The sequence below is a fragment of the Thunnus albacares genome, chromosome 22 (genome assembly GCF_914725855.1).
Source record: "Thunnus albacares chromosome 22, fThuAlb1.1, whole genome shotgun sequence".
In the NCBI taxonomy this organism is placed as follows: Eukaryota; Metazoa; Chordata; class Actinopteri; order Scombriformes; family Scombridae; genus Thunnus; species Thunnus albacares.
Window position 1 is genome coordinate 7,769,193 of NC_058127.1, and position 18,849 is coordinate 7,788,041.

Here is an 18,849-nt window from a genome sequence, read left to right on the forward strand (position 1 = left end):
TGGATTAGAAGTCGACTCCTCGAGGGCTGATTCTGCAAACAACTGTTGAGGGTGTCTTTGTCTGGATGGTATTGCGCTACTGTAAAGTCATAAATTTGACCCCCGACAGAGGACAGTTACTTAACTGCACTGATGTCGCTTGCAACTATCCCAGTGACATTTACAGAGGAGCAAATGATCCTATTTGGTAATACTGTGGCTGAATTGCTGTAAAATTAGCTCCTTCTCCTCTCATTAAATCACAAAGCAGCCAGAAAGCTGTCTTGCCGGGAGAGAAAGTTCACCACTAACAACATCCTCCGGGAAGACCTCCGAAACAGAGATGCCAAGGCCAGAGGGGATGTTTTGTTGATCTAATGTGATACTCCACCTAAAATCTATCTTTTGAGAATGAAACAAAGGCTGTGGTGAGTTTGGATTCACAGCAGTTGATACTGTAGATCTCACACTGGATAAAAGTAACAAAGCATCTATAGAGACGTCTCAAACTACTCCTTCGGCAAAGTGCGCTCCTCTAAGATCCATCCGTGAGCTTGATGCAGGCGACTTAACACATACAATTCATGTATGAACGTGTCTGCTCATCAGCTTGACGGGGTCGTGTGAGATTATCCGTCCAAGAAAAACGACAGCATCAGTCAGCAAATGCCTAAAAATGACTATGTTCAAGTGACAAAGACCTCTGCTGGCTGTGGGAAATATGACTCCGTCCCGTCACGAGCCAAGAAGGAAATTGTTTTATGGTTTTCGTAGAGCCACAGAGTCCACCAGAGAGAGGGCAGACGGTGGCTTTATGACACAGGAGACCACTATTCGCTTCCTGTCTCCCACTGACAGTGTTGGTTTTCTTTGAAACATGGCCATAATCATTCTTTTAACCTTAATCAAACTTTATTTTAACCCCAACCGCAATCTCCCACCAACAATAACCAAGTTGTTTTTGTGCCTAAACCTAACCGAACCTTAACCGCACTGGAGTCACATCAGAAAATGGGTTTTTATTTTCGCAGCTGCAATTTTCGCGGTTTCTGAAAGGAAATGACAAATTGATTAGCATACGGATGAACAGCAGGGAAGTGAATAACGCTGCAGGAAAGAGCTAGGGATGGGGCACCTAGTTAACCTTTACAGTAACGACAATAAAGACAATAAACCTTTTGTTTCACATTTCCAAATCCGAGTGACGTGTCTTTTAAGGCTACAAATTCTTTAGAAGGAAACAATACTTATCAATAATTAATCATTCTTCTTTACTATCTGTTACCAAGGAAGGAAAACACAGCAGAGTCTCTGGTGGCTCATTGCTCACACAGTGTTAAAAAGGAGGTTGAGGTTGCATTCTCCAGTCCGCGACTCACTCAGATTTATGAACTTGGAGCCGGTAGCCAATGGTACCCTCGTAAAATAGACTGATGTGTGCTCAGCAGCCTTGAAATGCTGCTCTCATAACCACCTACGCTGAAACCGAAGATAGATAGGAATCAAACCTGGGTCCAATAGTATTTCCAGATTTTTCTGCTGATTTTGTCATCCAGAAGAAGAATTCAGTGGATCCCACATTCTTCTTCTCTGGCAATGGAGCTGGAGGCTGCAAAGGAACATTTGCTGGTTTCATGCATTGCTAAAGGACACTTCAATGTGAGCGAATGATGGAGTGATACTTTCCCATCCACATTTTCCCAGATGGTCAAAGCACTGGAAAAACAGTCCTATCATTACCAGCCAATGTTTTTAACCTCTAGCCTACCGCCGCCCCGAAATCAAACCAACTTAATACTCCATCAAAAATGTTTTAAGAGTCAGAACATCAATATTTGAAAATCAATCTAATCTGACGCAATGCTATCTGAACTGTCCGATGCGGTCAACCAAACTCATCTGTAAAAGAAAGTGGAAACAAATGGTACAAGTTATTTCCAATGTTTTAACCTTGGTCCCATAATAATAGGGAAATAATACATCCACATGTCCAAGCTGTGTGATCCTGGCACGGCGCTTGGATGCAGTCAGAAAAGATAAAATGGATGTATTGGTGAAAAATAGTGGTAAGCAACAGTGCCGTCAGGAGTGATGAAGGGAAAGAAACATTGCCAAAACTAGAGTGAGGTGATGAATACTTCAGTTCTCTCACTGAATATTACAAAGTCTTGCCTTGAAAATCTGTGTAGGTAAGTATTTATCACTAAAAAAGTACATAAAACTGCTCTAAACAACATTTCTTAATTAACAATGGATCAAATCAAATGTGTGATGTGTGAGAAGGGTCTTCATTATGACAAAGAACACAGAGGATTCATCCGACTTTGCAGATACCCTCAGCTGTACCCTTAAAGAATTCAAATAAAGTGAAAATAAAATAAAGTACCTCAAAATTATATTTATGTATCACAGTTGAGTCAAAGCTCTTAAAAAAATGTATTTTCCTCCTCAGTTTCATAAAAAAAACACTTATGGTGATGTATGGAGTTAATTTAGCTATTCTTTTTTACATCTGGTGGATAAGCCCTCTTTCGCTAATATAAAGGGTGGATAAATTGAATCAAGGTGCGTTTAACCTCCCATAGGGCAGCAAACCGAGATAAAGTACCACTGCCATTATTTCCCATTACATGTAGAAACCCTCCTGCTATACATCCTCCTTGTGTCATCATGCCTTTTCCCTTTTCCCTTTTTCCCCTTCTCCTCCCTCAGTCCTCCCTCCTTTTCTGGCAGCGATCCTCCACCTGACAACACAACAAGCATTTATCCAGATGTGTTTGTGCGTGTGTGTGTGTCCCCTCTGACACCACAGCTGTCCGCCCAGCCCCGCAGCTTATCTATGTGCATGTGCGTCACTGTGTGTGTGTGCATGTGTGTGTGTGTGTGTCGGTCAGTTGGCGTCCCGTGGTGAGAAAACATAATAGTGATCAGTGGTGGGAGTTAAAAGTTCAGACTAAGCATTCCATGACATATTATGTATGGGAGCCAAGGGACACACTGCAGCCAGGTCAGTGTGTGTGTTTGTGTCGTGTGTGTGTGTGTGTGTTGTACGTCTTTTTGTCACATTTTATTCACATCAGAAACAACAACAACAAAAAAAAAGGCTGTCAGAATTTTATAGGTTTCTTTTTGCAAGATTTAGATTGAAGTTTGTGAACTCTGAACTAACTCAAAATGTTAAATCCACATATTAAATCAAAATCTATTGAATGTGTGTTCTTTGTTTTGCATATCTGTGTGTTTTTTTTGCTAAATAATTTGTATATTGATTAAACTAAACCAGTCTTAATCTAAATAATTCAATATTTAATCTAAATGTTACATAAATATGGCAACTAAATCTCAAAATTATATCACAATCTACAGTAAAAGGACTATAATCAGGGATTACAGTTATGTTATTAGTGTGTGTTGATCTATTTTTGTCCCACCTAGATTAAATTGTCAATACAAACTCTACTGTTACTGTACACACACTATCTTTGTCCCGTCTCCCACTCACTCCATCTGTGCTGGAGATAGAGAACTGCTTTGTACTATTTGCAGATCTGCATGTGTGTTCATGCATACAAACATAAAACAGCACACCTAAATCTGTGTGTGTGTTTTCCCCCCCTCCTGACCCTTATTCCCTTTTGACCTATTAACTGTGTATTTGTTTTATTTTTTGAATATGCGAGCAAGGCATTGATGACTAAGAACAATAAAACTCTTTATTCAAAATTGCTCCTTCAAGGGTCACTTAAGCTGAATTTGGCATTCTCTGACTCAAGTAGTTAACAATAAAAAAAAAAGAAAAAAGAAAAACAAAGTATTTTATTCTTCTGCAGGATCACATCACTGTTTGGTTAAGCACTGTTGCTCCCTCCTCTTCTGGATCTGACCTCAGTAAGTAAGTGATTATGAAAATAAGTTTTCTTCAAGCCAGAACACAAATTCATCGCAAATGCTAACACTCAGACCAATCCAGAAGATGAATGAATCACAAATAAAGATTTTCTTTTTCTGGCTCATTATAAGAGGAAATAACAGAATAAGTATCCAACATTGCAGTTTATGAAAGACAGACATGGTACACCACTGACTTTTAGTGGGAAACAAATTCACATTTAATCTTTTATCACATTTTTAATTTATAGTTATCTCTTGATGGTGATCCTCAAAACATGTGTGAGGGATGTTTCAGTCTATGATGGAAATGAAAAATGCAAATAATATTCAAAAATAAAGTCTTTATTTCCAGTATTATATTTAGTACATATATACTGTACTATATACATATGTATATGGTACAGTATTACATTTAGCTGTATTACATTCTTAAGAAGACCTGAAGCAAAATAAACACTTAATCAGCAGGATCAATATAGCATTATTTTTATAGAATAAATAACATTTTTTCCCCAAAATAGAAAACTTAATTGGCACCAATTGTTGTCATTTCATCACATGGGTGACCTCATGCTGAAAACACTCAGGGAACATTGCTCCTGTGCTGCCATCTAAAGGACATAGGTGGTTATTGCTGTTGGATCTCAATCAAAACTGCATTTACAATTGCACGAATCTGCTTGGCAATGCGCTCTTACATTCGTCTTGGAATAAAACCATTACCTCTGGTTCATCGTCCAGTATCTTAAATATACAGCTCCCAGGATAAACATGTCATAAAATGTGCCAAAGTTTGTTTTAACTGCGTGTCAAGCATCTCTTTGTTGGAACTGTGGTCAGTTTTTCCTAATAAAATAAACTTTTTGTCAAGATAGGCTTTCACTGAATTTCAGCGAGAAATAAATTCAGTCAAAAAATATTCCATTTCAGATTATGAAACAATATTATTGCAGTAAACCACACGTCAATGTAAATGTCAGCCAGTGACAGCGTGGAGGTGTGGGTGGATATCAATATTTTTATTCTCTTCTGTGTTTATCTGACTGTCTACATGCCAGTCATCACAAATATGATCCTATTAATAACATTAAAGAACTAGACAAGCATTTTAGCTTCATCGATGGAAGATGTGATGATGGTTTCAGCCAGCTGGTGGGCAAATAGATGAAGATCGCTACCGTCTGCTTTTTGCTCTCTGCTTTTGGCACGCAAGGCCCGGTCTATGATGTCATAGGAGAGAGACTCCGCAAAAGTCTCCATCACGGTTCCAAGTTGAGGTCCTCCTTCAAAATACTCTCTTGAGATATTGTTTATAGACAGTGAGTGCATCAGATGCTCCATTAACTCCACCTGGGGGTCGTCGTTGGCAACGCCTGAGTCGTCCTCTTGGTCCTTCGGGGTGGGCGGAGGAGGGGACGGCAGGAACTCCTTTGCAAGGCCTCCTTTCAGCTTACGGGCGAAACTGTGTCTGCTCCTCTCGAGCTCGGGTAGAAGCGGAGTGGTAGGAGGGGCGTCGGGGTAGTCGAGAGATCCAACGATGGGGAGTCCCGACTGAGACAGAGGTGGATGACAGGGCTGGGTGTCTCTGGACGCCTGGAGTTCCACGTCCGAAACGTCCTTTTCTCTTCCAGATTCATCCGAAGAAGCCTGTCCACCATCCGTCTTCACCCCAGTTGGTCTTGAATTCTGGAAACCTTCTACATGATCCTCTATGTTTTGGCTTCTACACGCTTCCCTCAGAGCGGCCTCAATCACCACCGAGGCTAACTCTTCAGCTAACGTCTCCGGGTCTTGATTGAAACTGGAAAACCGCCAGTCCACCTCAGGTTCAACCATTTCCGTTTGGCCTAGAAGCGACTGTATTATGTTGTCAGCCATATTGTTGGCAAACTTCTCAATAGTCCCAACGTTTACGGGGCTGCTCTTGAGGCCTGCAGAAATGCCAGTTTCTTCTGGAGTGAGCTCCGGCACCATAGAATCTGGACTTACTGCCTGCATCGCATCCTGTGAGGATAAAAGCAATAATGTCGGTAAAAATGAAAGAGATATTGTTTTTCCTGGAGTCATTTTTCCATGCAAGAATATGGGGAAGGCCAGTACATGGAATAAGCATAGAAATGAATCCAAAGATGGTTTGAACCTCTGCCTAGTTCTTATAATTAGATCGTTTTGAATTTTTTTTTCTTAAATATTGCTTGCCAGCATCTTCAGTTAAAGCCAGGCAGCACATAAATATTTCCCCTAAATGGTGCTGCATTTCCTTCTATGTCTCTACCCTGCAAATATTTCCACATTCCTTGCCTGTTTCAGATTAGAGTGATAGATAGAAGCGATAGATAAGCTACATATTGAAAGAATGTTGTATGTATAAGACACGGCACAGAAGAGAAAGTGTAATCAGGACTGATGTAAAAACAGAGGAAGAAAACAGACGGACAGAAAGAACAGAAAGTCCCCTCACACAGCCTCAGATGGAAAGTAAGATTGAGGTCTCCAACCACAGCCTGTCACCATATGAGCTGTCAGCAAGCCAGGATGTGACAAGCAGGAAGTTCAGCTCGCTATTAGATTACGCAAAAAAACGAAAAAGAAAAAAAAACCAGCTGGCCTCTGCAGCAGCAACCTGTCCCTTTTTCTAAACTCGGTTTTTGCAGGCATCTGTAATTCATGGGGATAGAGCTTTGTTTAGTAATTGCAGCTTTAAGTTGGTCAAACAGAAATGGAGCAAAGCAAATGTTGCACAGAAAAGTATTACGCTGTTGACCTCTGATTCATACATGAAATGAGACATCTACATCAGCATGATGGTATAAAAAAAAAGGCTTTGAAAAGAAACATGTGCCTCTTTGTTTTACAAGGCTTGATTCAGCAAATAAGGGTGTCAGTTTTCACGAGGACTCCAACTGCAGTTATTGATATGAAATAACATGGAAACTCATAGCTGTTATTGCTCTCCAGGGCATGGATTCACAAAGCTGTGTTGATAGGTATTTTTAGTACTGTATTGGTTAGTTTTATGAATAAAGACCAAACAGTTTGACTGTTTTGCTCTTGGGTTTTTTTTTTATATTAGTTTTTTCCTCCTAGCTTTAAAAATAATTCTCCACTTTGGCTTGAAATTGTTTCGGAAACCTTCATGGCATGTTTATTCACACATTTTGTGAGAAAAATGGATCAGAAAGACAATGAGGAGGTAACAGCAAAATGAACTTAACACCCTGAACTACTGCTGTGGCACCACTATGTCTTTTAATGCGGCCACTGGTTTCCGAATCAACATTTCACGTCCATCTTGTGATCACGGTTTCAAGTTTAGCTTTTGCCAAGATGATTTGATATGAATTTAATTCAAATTTTCTAGCATGTAACACCTTCCTCGTGTGATGATTTCTTTCACACGCACTCTTTTTCCTCTCTCAGCTCCTTCTTTATGCTGCTAAAGCGAATGACCTTGTCTGCAGCGCTAGAGGTATTGACTTTACCAAATGACTCCAGTATGTTTGTGTGCGTGTTAGAAAAAAAACAACAAAAAAAAAAAAAAACACAGTGTGTCACAGCGTTATCCTGCCATTATTCACTCAGTGGACCACAGCCGGGGTTCAAAATGGACGGGGCTCAAAGAGGAGGACGAGATAGAGAATGAATCGCAGATGTGGAACAAATTACAGCTAAAACAAAGAATGTTTTCCCTTGGCAATCCGACTTGGACATCCTGATGGGCAGAGGAACATTTATGGGATGAGGATGCTTCTTTGCTACCTCGGTGTGTCTGCGCTACACGACCCTGTCTAAACAGAAAGTCAGTTTGATGCTAAATGCTCATTTGTTGAAGCCAAAACAGATCACCTCACTTTCAGTCTTCTCTAAAGATCCAGACAGGGTTTCTACATTGCCTGTTACAGCAAGTCGGACAAAGGCCAGTTAGTCAATATGTTGCAAAATATTGTTGGAAATGCAATGCATCAATTGACCTTTTATTAAAACCAGATTTCATACACACCCATGTCAGTATTTTTTAATGTATTGTGACAAATCCAAAGAGTTTTAGAAGCCACTTTTCCTAATAAATTGCCAAAAAGTATTTACACAAGTCATATCTTTGGTTTTCTGTTTGTAAGAAATTAGTCAAGGTTTGTTAGCCCAATAAAAAGTGGATAAGACCAGAGATTTAACACTACAAAAACAGATAAGACAAGAAATTATACAAAGTTTCCCTGACTAAAAAAGAGATGTAAAGGATTATGAAGTATGGCAGATCAAAAGGGCAACTTCTGATTCACTGTGATACCTGGCAAGACACAGAAAGCATCTTGAGGGCCAACTGGATGACATCAAAGCCACAAGTTACATAAATGTACCAGAAAATATGAAAAAGTCAGACAGCCAGTGCTGCCTGCAGTTTTACTTACCAGTTACTAACAGTTTACTCTGTGGTGTCTCAAGTGCGAATGAGTCTACGCGGAAATGGTTTTATAAATAAAGTTTTACTCACTTCCTGCGTATGTGTGTGCGTGTGTGTGTGTGTGTGTGACAGACAGAGATAGTAAGAGGAAGTGTATTTCTGCATGGGTTGATCTGTTAAAAGTAACATGCACCAATGACAACTGCACCTGACATCATAAAGCTAGTTTAACGGGAAATTATTCTGTCTATTTCTTATTATTTATTCTTGTTCATGAGGTCAAACTAATAAAAGAGAGCATGAGAGCAACAGGGAGAGGAGATGAATGGCTGGGGAGGACGAAATGATGCAGAGAAGGGAAAGCACCTCAGCCAGATAGTATTTTTTACAGTACTTTTATGGTTTTACTTCAGTTTGGTGCACAGCAATAGCCGGAAAATTTAAACAATCCCCTCAAACTGTACGGTTTTTACTTCCATGACCCTGAGTTTAGTGTCCAAACCTCAATGGTGCAGATTTCTTAGCAGCTTTAACCAAATCCTAAGAACTGTAAAAAACTATTGCTCTCAGCTCTAATGGAGACACAAGCAATCTGGACAAAGCTGCTCTCATGTGAAGGCTTTTTGTCTTGGATGAGGAGAACTGGGAGGGGAGATGAAATAAAAGCAGCGTTGTGAGATGATATCTCTCTGTAGACTTCATTAGACGCCAGATTGCACTGCCTGAACCGTAACCCTTGAAGCTGCGTTAGAGTATCCTGTCCAAATAAAGTGAACATGGAGTGATTGTTACTGGACTCAGGGGCTTGTTTATTTTGTGTGTGTGTGTCTGTGTATTGAAACTGTTGGTTTTGTGCAACACATTGAAGTGAAATAAATACCAAGGGATGTTTGTTCACTTTTGCAGTTTAATGATATTGGGTCCAGAGAGAGTTTATGGTGTGTTGAAGATGTATTCAGAAATGACATAGCCCTGTATGGCATTAATATTACAGTAATGATCTCATCTCTTGTAATCCAGAGGACAACTCCTCCCAAACTCTTCTGGCAACTGGACGGACATTAGCTGCCATCTTCCCCCCAGTGTTTATCCCACGGATCCTGAACTTGCCCTCTGGATGCATGAATGTGATTTGCAATTTTATGACCCTCTATTATCCAGACTGTTAATGCAGTTAAATTCCGTGTTGTGAGACCAAGTAGACCCATTGTGCTCTTTAAGCTCCAGTTCAGGAAATTCTTATCTGTGCGCTGATTGCTCAACACGATAATTTAAATAGACTTTAAGGGTCATTTCAGTCTTGTATGACAGCCTAAAGAGAAATCATGACATGCCAGATCTGTATTATGTTGGAAAACCAGTAAAACTAAAACATAAAAAGAAAAAAAAATATACCCTCTGACATGCAGAGCCTGTGAAAATACTTGGTGTATTGTGCAATTCTGTGTTATATACTGTATTGCACATCATCTTATTTATCCTAGCTGTGAGCTGCCAACTGGGAAAGCTGTTGATGTAACCCTGCTAGTGCTAAACATGGGATGTGCTAGCTCACTTGGAATCACAAATAGTGCATGAATGAACTCATGAAAGTTATTCTTGTGAGTGCTGCAAATGAAACGAATCAACAAATGTCACCAAGCACCAAAAATATAAATTAAAAACAAAAATTTTATCTGTTGTAATGTAATCGCCTCTCTGCACTCTCACACGTTAAGTCAGGGTGCTAAGATTTGAGAATTAAATAATCGTTATTATCAGTTAAATGGAAATCATTGAAACAATATTAAGATAAATAAATAAAGAAAACAAATATTGACTTGTGAGTAGTGTGAATGCATACAAAACGCCATTTTTTCCATCTTGTAGAACTAAATTTATGATGTAAAAAACACACATTATACAGTATATTCAGGACCATTGAGGGCCTGGATTTCAGATATCTACCCAACATTTTAAGGCCTTACAGCACCTGCAAAGCATTAATTAAGATATCCTGCAGCTCTTATATGGTTTATTTTTAATTCCTAAATTAAATAAATTTGATATAGTGTGCATGCCGCCTACATTTCCAACATGTAGGCGGCACGCACACCTTTGAGTAGTAGTGAGACATTATCTTGTTCTCCTTCTTCTATGTGTTTGTATATTTAAGATAAGATACATGATAGAATTATCCCAAATGATATTTTTCTGTAAGATGCACAATATACATAGTTAAATAAATGTATACATATCATATACTATACATACATTAATTAAACATATGGTAAAATATAATAAAAGTAGAGAAAATGTATGTAGAATAGAGAGAGGTACAAAGTATACATGATAAAGGTGCAACTCATGAATGAAAGCTCAAAAAAAAACTGCAGAAAGGTTAATATATATAAACATATATGTGACATTACTGTGAAAAAAGCTGCACAGAAAGCTGCACCAGGATATAAATAACAATGGTAAAAAAAAATATGTGACGAATGAATTTATCGGTCCTTGTGTTTGATCATGTGCACAAGTAAGTGAGATCTATGTCACATGTATGTTTGCATGTCTGCACTGAAATAATCACCATCAGTTGCAGTAAGACTTGCGTGCTTGGGTCATGAGGAAAACATCAATAAAATCCCCAACGTTTAAACTGTTGTCGGTAGCGAGGACGTTTGAAAATGTCACATGCTCCTCCCTCCCTCTGGGTTCGTTGGATTCGAGACCAACGAAATGAGGTGGGCGGGTGATTTGTACGCTCAGCTTTGAATTCACCAACGCTTAATAAAGCAACATACTTCTTCATTTCTATTATATAACATAATATCAATATATAACAATATACTTCATATACATAGCTGTTGTTTTTAAAGCGTTTGCTGTGAGAATCTGATTTACTATCAGCGGAACGGAAGGAGCCGTTACTATGAAACTAACGCCCCCTTAGCAACGGCATCCCTAGCAACTCGCTGATTGGTCCGCCTGACTCGAATTCTGTCCAATGAGAGGACGGCGCAGCAGATTTTGATCCGCAGCTGAAACACTTTTGTTTGAGCTCTCGTTAAGGAAGCAAAAACGGCAAACCAGGACTGTTTACAACTGTTAAATACGCTGCATGCTGTATTTCTCGTCCACAAAACCAAGCGACTAAAGCAGACGAGAGGGGAAAAGAATAAAAGGTAAGATAAAACGTTAATTTGACGGATTTTAGAGTAATATTTTGATAACAGAACCGGCTCACGTGTGGAAACTCCACCCAACAAACAGCTTTTGTGTAACGTTGAACGTTAAATACTCGGTATTACTTATTGCTATGTGCTAACTAAGCTAGCTTAAACTGCAAAACTTTGAACCGCGCTGTTTTGTTTTTTAAAATCGACCCGCCATTTTTTTTGTATTTTTCCTCTTTACGAAGCAGATCTGAGCGGCCGCTGCAGAGTTTGTTTTGAGGGGGATACAGCCATGCCTTTTCCGAGGGGAAAGAAACCCACAGTCACCGCTGGGAGCAGGTTACCCAAGCTGAATGCCAAAGCGACTGAGAACCAGGTAAAAGCAACTTGCATTTGTGTTTTTTTTTCCTCTGTGTGCATCGTTTAAATGGGCAGCTTGCTTGCAGTCAACAAGCTGTAAACAAAAGCAGACATTGCAGCAGCTGTTGCACGACAAGGATTAAGTTCATGAGACTCAAGGAAACAATGCTTCTTTTTTATGCACTGCTTGTGCACAACATTAATCTGTGACTTGCGAGTAATGTATTGCGTTTCCTTTTTTTGTGTGTGTGTGTGTGTTGCAGGAGGAAGGCCCACAAGTCAAGAGGTCTACCTCCCCTCCTCATGGAGCTCCTAAGAAGAGGACAGCCTTTATCGACATCACCAATGTAAGTCCTGATTTACATGGGTGTGTGTGTGTGTGGTTTTGAGAGTTAAATTCAAGCTCAAAAAGCTAATTATACCTACTAGAAAAATCGACAGTACACATGAAATCTCTCTCATTCACTTGTTCCAGGATTTGCCACAATCAGGTGATTGTAATATTCCACCTTATGATTTTTCAGTTTTCTGCACAAGTGGGAATGTTTGATAGATGATAGTGTCAGCTTTCATGTGGGTAAGAATGTGAAGCCCCTTACACCAGTTTATATTGGCAAGGCCGCGTTCAGACCGACTTTAAGCCTGCGTTAAAAAATAACTCTGCCCTCCCTTCTCATTTGGATGATGCCAGCTTGGCGGTGCAGAGGTCTCTGGCAAATAACGCAGGTTTATTGGCCAAAACATTTAACCTGGCTCAACTTTTGCTGGACTTGGAACATCTGGCAAAGCACCACGGTGACCGATCAAATGCTTGCAAGCCACGTTCCAGATAGATTGCTTTGTTTTTTTTTTCCTGTTTCTGTTTACCGTGCGAGACACACGATAAGCGCTTGGATATGAGGATAACGATGTCTCTCCTTAAAGTGCTCATCGTGTCGCACTTGTACACGTCAAAGGTGGCAGTAATAGTTATGAAAAAAGGAGGTAGAGTGACATTTAAACCCTGCCAACTCCCTCACCTCCACACACTTGACCGGTCACTGTGTAAAGTGGTTTTGGAAAGATGCAGAAATTGTTGCTGCCGGCGTCAGAAAGGTGGCTGTCAGACGACAAGCACTTCTGGTGAAGCATACCGACAGCTAAACTCGGAGTCCCTTCTGATTGGACGCCATGTACAACCGTCAAAGATGTTGATCTGCTCCCTCGAGACCTACTGTGATGCAAACAAAACAAACGTCTCTAGCTTCGATCTTAATGTGACGCCACATCAAATTTCCAGCAGTTGGTGTTGGGTAAAAAAACCTGCACAGACTGTTAGCGTCTTCTCCTATAAAACACTTAATCATGCAGTAGCAGTGAGGATAACAAGCTTTGCAGTGGTTTCTTTTTGTGTTGCACTAACAACGTGTCTCCCTATTCTGCAAACCTACAGTATGACGAGTAGAACTGCGTTCACACAGCAAAGCAACCTGGAAAGTTTTGGCATATGAATGGATGGATCCATCAGTGTTCCTCTGCTCTTCTCATTACACTAATAACGCTTCAAATCCCGTGGAATATTCTGTCACGGCTGCCACTTCTATGAATGTCGTCTCCCACAACAGTCACCTTCTTTTTTTAATGAAGATTTTGAGTGTCAGAACCTCGGGTTACGTTTAACAAGTTGTCTGAATGACGTCTGATCTCCCAAACGTGTCGTTTTATCTTAATGGCTCGTCCCTCTTGGCGACGGGCTTTTAGTCTGTCAGATTGTCAAATGTTATAGTCAAAATGATTTGGATTAGTCAGAATGTTTACAGGTTAATTGATAATGAAAGTAATCATCAGTCATAGCACATATGAACACATCCTGTTGCTGAAGTTGCGCTGATGCCAGGAAGATGATTAACTAAATGATGTGTTTTAACCATTATAGCCAGTTGAAACATTATTTTCCTGACTGATTGACAAGGTGTCCCTGGGTTTTCGGTGTACAGGTGTAACTGCTCTCACAGTAGTTCTTCACTGTGGTGTGAATGTGTGTCACCTCACCTGAGTGTGAAACGAGCGTCGTGCTTTTTGTTCAACAAAGCTCCTGTTGTGAAACCAACAAAAAGGTGTCAGATTAGATTCGGGACACCAGAACCGTGATGAGATCAGTTAGTAAATCTTTGAAAGGTTCTTGCCACGGATCCTAAATGATTACTGTTATCACGAGATCATACATAAGAGACAAATCCTTAAGTTTAGCTGACATTAATATATATTTTTAGAATGAATCTGAGACTTTCATTGTATCTTTAACAGTGTACTGAAGGAAAAACTGAGAATTCAACGGACTACAACTGAAACATTTTTATTGAATGTTTGACCAGCGATTTAATGGATTTTAAATGGATTTTCAGTTTTATTTTTTGGACCTACGGAAATGGATTCTAATTATCATCTTGCTTGTGCAGCCTTGCATCAGAGTTTTGGTGCATTTGTAATTGTGCAGAGTTGTGTTTGTGGGATATTTTGACCTGACTTGTCTTTTGTTTTCAGGCCCATAATGTTCACATCAGCCTTCCAGGGAGGAAGAAGGAACCTGCAAAGAAGCAGGTGAAGAAAACGAGCTCCACAGCTGTGCCTGCGAAGAATCAAGCCAACCTGAAAAAGTAACCATCCGTCTTCTTAAAAATTTTTTTCACATATCCATTCCTCACTCTGTCTCCAGGAGCTGTCCCATTAGTAGCAGATGTCTTTAATTTGCAGCCTCTCTCTCTCTCTCACTCCCTCCGCAGGTCTTCCTCAGTGAGCTCAGAGGGAACGACGGCGGAAAAAGAGAAGACCGACGCAGAGGAGGAGAAACCCAGCGAGAAGCAAGAGGAGGCAGCTCCAGTAGAACAGCTGACAGCTGCCGCGCCCCCTGCTGTCCGCGAGGTGCCAGCACACCTCCAGAGACAACCGGTAAAAGAAAAAACGTTACATCCCCAAAGGAAAGACACGTCTGACTCGAACAAAGTGTTCTGGAAACGTTGGCTTAAATTCTCTCTCCTCATATTTCCTTCATCCCTGTAGATCCCAGAGGAGTTCGACATTGACTCTGACAACACCGAGGATTGTTTTATGTGTCCCGAGTACGCAAAGGAAATCTTTGACTATCTCAAACAGAGAGAGGTGAGCCAAAGTAAATCATTTCAAAAAGAAGGTTTTGTTTTAGGAACAAATTATGAATGCAAAAAGTCATCTTTCCGTTTCGTCTCTTCTGCCTCGCAGGAGAAGTTTGTCCTCTGCAACTACATGCCCACGCAGCCCAGCCTCAACTCAGAGATGAGGGCCATACTGATCGACTGGCTGGTCGAAGTACAGGTGAGTCCTTCCGCCTGCGTCCGTCTCAGTTCGTGTCACGAGATCTCAAAGCTGTCGAGAGCGGCGAGGCGATCCGTCCGTCTGCTTTTAAACGGAGTAAAGAGAAACTAAATCGAGGGGGTTTGTGCGGCCCGTTGACCGGTTTCTGTTTCTCGGCGTTTATAGGAGAACTTCGAGTTGTACCACGAGACCCTGTACCTGGCTGTGAAGATGGCAGACCACTACCTGTCCAAGACTCCAGTCCACAGGGAGATGCTGCAGCTCGTCGGCTCCACCACCATGCTCATAGCCTCCAAGTTTGAGGTGAGGCTACACTTCATATTATATTACAAATAATGCAACTAACAATTATTTTCATTATCGCTTCATCTGTTAATTATTTTTCTCGACTGATCAATTAGTGATTTGAAATGAAAATGTCAGAAAATGGTGAAAGATGTGTCCACAACCCAAAGACATTCAGTTTACTGTCACAGAAGGCAAAAGAAACCAGAAAATATTCACATTTGAGAGGCTTTTTTCTTAGAAATTGACTCACAACTTTCAATTTATCAAAACAGTTGGCAACTAATAATTGCAGCTCTAGTCATTAAAGTCAATGTAAAGCAAAAAATGTGCAATTAACCATCCAGCCAAATTTGAATGATTAAAAAAAAAAGTTGCCAAATATATAAAATTAGGTTTCAAAATTGTGCAAAAAGGAGTATTCTCTGCTCTGAAACACTGGGGGGCTCACACCAAACTCTTGTATAAAAATACACAATTTAAAATCGGCCTTGTTTGTAGGTGTAAGACAAGCAGCATGGATGACATTTTAAAAATAGAGTAATATTAGGAGCGACTGTTTAATTCGGCACATATTTTGCAGGTAAACGTGGACTCGTTTCAATAAAAAATGTAACTTAAATGACTAGTTAACAAGCGAACCGTCACCAATCATCATTATGTTGAATTGTCCTTTTTCTTAATGGAGTTCAGCGCACTTAACGTTACTCACTTCTCTGCTGAAAAGAAGCTTCGTTGTGGCCCCTCACCCGCACAGCTGGTGCCGAAGCTGAAGCCCCGGGTGGCTCCGCTCGCTTCATCTGGGTTTAAAATAACTCCTTCGGCGCTAATGTTGACCGAAAACGGCCCCATTCACCAGTAACAGCTGGTTATCTGAAGTGGATCCCAGTTGTCTCCAATTGAAAGTTTGTAAAACTACGAGTACTCTAGTGTTTATATAGTCGTCTATTATATAGTCCTGTTTAATGCTTCACTACTACACACTTCAGTCTTTTCACTTGTTTTTTTTCAGCAATTATTTTCCAACATGTATCATGTATTTAAAAAGAAATCTCTGATATTTTCCTTTACACAGACTTTAATAAAAAGATGAGTTCTTCTTTTGGCACAGAGTTGCAGGCTGTGTTCTTGGGGGGTTTTAGTTACGCCAGAGCGGTTTAGTTTAAGTTCCATTAGCACAGCTGGTGGTTCTGAAGAGCACTTGTGAAAATAAAAGCAGTTAAGAGGATCATAAGCTCATCTAACAAACACAAAATGGGATAAAAAAATAAAAAAAAGATGGAGGAAGTAGACCTTGAGCATGCTTATTTAAAAAATGAAACAACCTAAATCCAGTGTCTGAGGGACGATTACACTTGTACTCAAATGATTGTTTGACCTGCAGGAGCGCAGCCCGCCGTGCGTCGACGACTTCCTTTACATTTGCGACGACGCGTACAAGAGGGAGGAGCTTATCTCCATGGAGGCCAACATCCTGCAGGCGCTGTCCTTTGACATCAACATCCCCATCCCCTATCGGTTCCTCAGACGTTACGCCAAGGTTTGTGTGTGTGTGTGTTGAGTGATTTCCTCGCATGAGCGTGAAGCGTTTGTGTCCATAACCCCCTCACCTGAACGTGTGCGTGTGTTCTCTCCGCCGTCTTGCAGTGTGTGAACGCAGGCATGGACACGCTGACTCTCGCCCGTTACTTCTGCGAGATGAGCCTCATGGAGATGGACTTGGTGTCGGAGAGAGGCTCGCTGCTGGCGTCGGCCTGCCTGCTGATGGCGCTGGTCACCAAAGACCTGGGAGGATGGGTAGGTTCACTTCTGCTCCTTGTCTTAAGTCCGTCCGTTTTTATTTTTCTCTCTCAATGCGCCACAGCTGTTCTGATCACAAGTCAAGTTCCTGTACAGTTTGTATTATTGCCGTAGTGGGAGTCGCTGTAACGTGCCAAAATCTTGACAGAAAAAATTCAGGTTTTTTGGAAGGCCAAATTTTTTTTTTTTAACTACATACCATTTAAAGGAGCTTTTTATCCTCAAATTAGCTCCTTACATGTAGTTTGGGACTGTTTGTACAGAAAAAGGTTGTTGGAAATACAACCAAAGTGGTTTCACTTCAGATCCTGGCACTTGTTAGTGTCTACAGTTTGACGTGGACTTTGTCCCACTTTATGTTGTGTTTGGACATCGATGCCAAACTCTCAGCTGTTTTTATTTTTCAGTCCGGCAGTCACGAACCAGCCCGCAGCTCTCTGTGTAGTGAACACGTCTTCTCCTCCTTTCAATTTAAATGTAAATAGTTTTTCAGTGTAAATGTGAGTATTTGCAGCAGTGGTTATTTCCTGTCTGGGCTGACTCAGAATTGGCTCCATTATTTCTTTACTTTTTTTTTGCCATTTATAAATGATATAATGTTTACGTGACATATCGAAACAGCAGAGACTGAATAGTGAACACCGAGCAATGAATTTGTCACATATTTTACCAACTTCAAGGGTTCAACATGGCTACGTTTTTGTTCCTCTCGCGCTTCAGGCTCCCATCCTGCAGTTCCACTCCGGATACCAGACGTCCGATTTGGCGCCCGTCGTCAGAAGGCTCCACGCGATGCTGTCGGCGCCTCCCGACGATAAACTGAGAGCCGTCAGGAACAAATACTCCCACAAGTAAGTAGACGATTCTTTAACCATCCAGCCTGTTTTTTTTTTTTAATACGTTCAATATGAGCATTTTGACATTTTAAACAGTCACGGCATTAATCGATTCTTTAATATTTTTATTTCAGGGTGTTTTTCGAAGTTGCATCTCTGCCATTGGTCGATATGGATGTTTTGGAGAAAGCTATATCTTAATGAGAGGTCACCACCACCGCCACCAACTCCCAAAAAAATAAAGCCTCGTCAGTCTAAATTGAGTGAAAATATTTAAAAGTTTCCCTCCAACAAATGTAAATAATTTGTTAATATGTTGAATATTTATACACGTTGTCTAGTCTGCCTTTTTTTTTTATATAATATTGGAAAATTTTAATTCCAGTTTGTAATGGAAAAGAATTTTAAAGTGGGCATTTGTTAATAAGATGTTTGTTACTGACAGTTGTATTTTTTTTTTACCAGGTTGGTAATGATTTTTTCCATCGTGTTAAAACGTTTGAAATGTTTCTGGCATTCATTTTATGATTTTTTTTTTTATAAAGAGGTAAATGGAAGAAAAGTCTTAATTGATTAGTAATTTGTAAGCCCTCTCTGTGTGTATGTATATGTAGTACAGAACTGGGCGTGTACCTTTTTTTAAAAAAAACAATAATAGGACGGAGGAGTTGAATTATGCACTGGCCCACATGTTCTTCTAGGTTGTCGTATTGTAGAAGTTAACAGGTATGCATGTGTTTATTTTTCCATACGTTGTACAGTGTTTATCATGTTAATATCACTATGCTAATTATTTGTATAAAAGACG

General features: G+C 40.3%; 2 protein-coding genes across 3 annotated transcripts; one reads left to right on the forward strand and one right to left on the reverse strand.

Moving 5' to 3' along the window:
• Window positions 1–4,217: 4,217 nt before the first annotated feature.
• si:dkey-171c9.3 (A-kinase anchor protein 11) lies at window positions 4,218–8,320 on the reverse strand. Its single transcript, XM_044342422.1, has 2 exons — window positions 8,280–8,320; window positions 4,218–5,874 (listed from the first exon to the last, which is right to left on the reverse strand). Exon 2 carries the CDS (start codon window positions 5,866–5,868, stop codon window positions 4,966–4,968), a length of 903 nt encoding a protein of 300 aa, XP_044198357.1. The 5' UTR covers window positions 5,869–5,874; window positions 8,280–8,320; the 3' UTR covers window positions 4,218–4,965.
• Window positions 8,321–11,270: 2,950 nt separating this feature from the next.
• On the forward strand, window positions 11,271–18,580 carry ccnb3 (cyclin B3). 2 transcript variants are annotated; one of them, XM_044342419.1, is made up of 12 exons: window positions 11,271–11,439; window positions 11,676–11,806; window positions 12,054–12,137; window positions 14,314–14,426; window positions 14,553–14,718; window positions 14,830–14,928; window positions 15,028–15,120; window positions 15,286–15,423; window positions 16,790–16,945; window positions 17,053–17,202; window positions 17,926–18,056; window positions 18,176–18,580. In XM_044342419.1, exons 2-12 carry the CDS (start codon window positions 11,723–11,725, stop codon window positions 18,240–18,242), a joined length of 1,281 nt encoding a protein of 426 aa, XP_044198354.1. In that variant the 5' UTR covers window positions 11,271–11,439; window positions 11,676–11,722; the 3' UTR covers window positions 18,243–18,580. The 2 variants fall into 2 exon arrangements, with proteins under 2 accessions (XP_044198354.1, XP_044198353.1); XM_044342418.1 differs by having other exon boundaries at window positions 11,679–11,806.
• The last annotated feature ends 269 nt before the right edge of the window (window positions 18,581–18,849 follow it).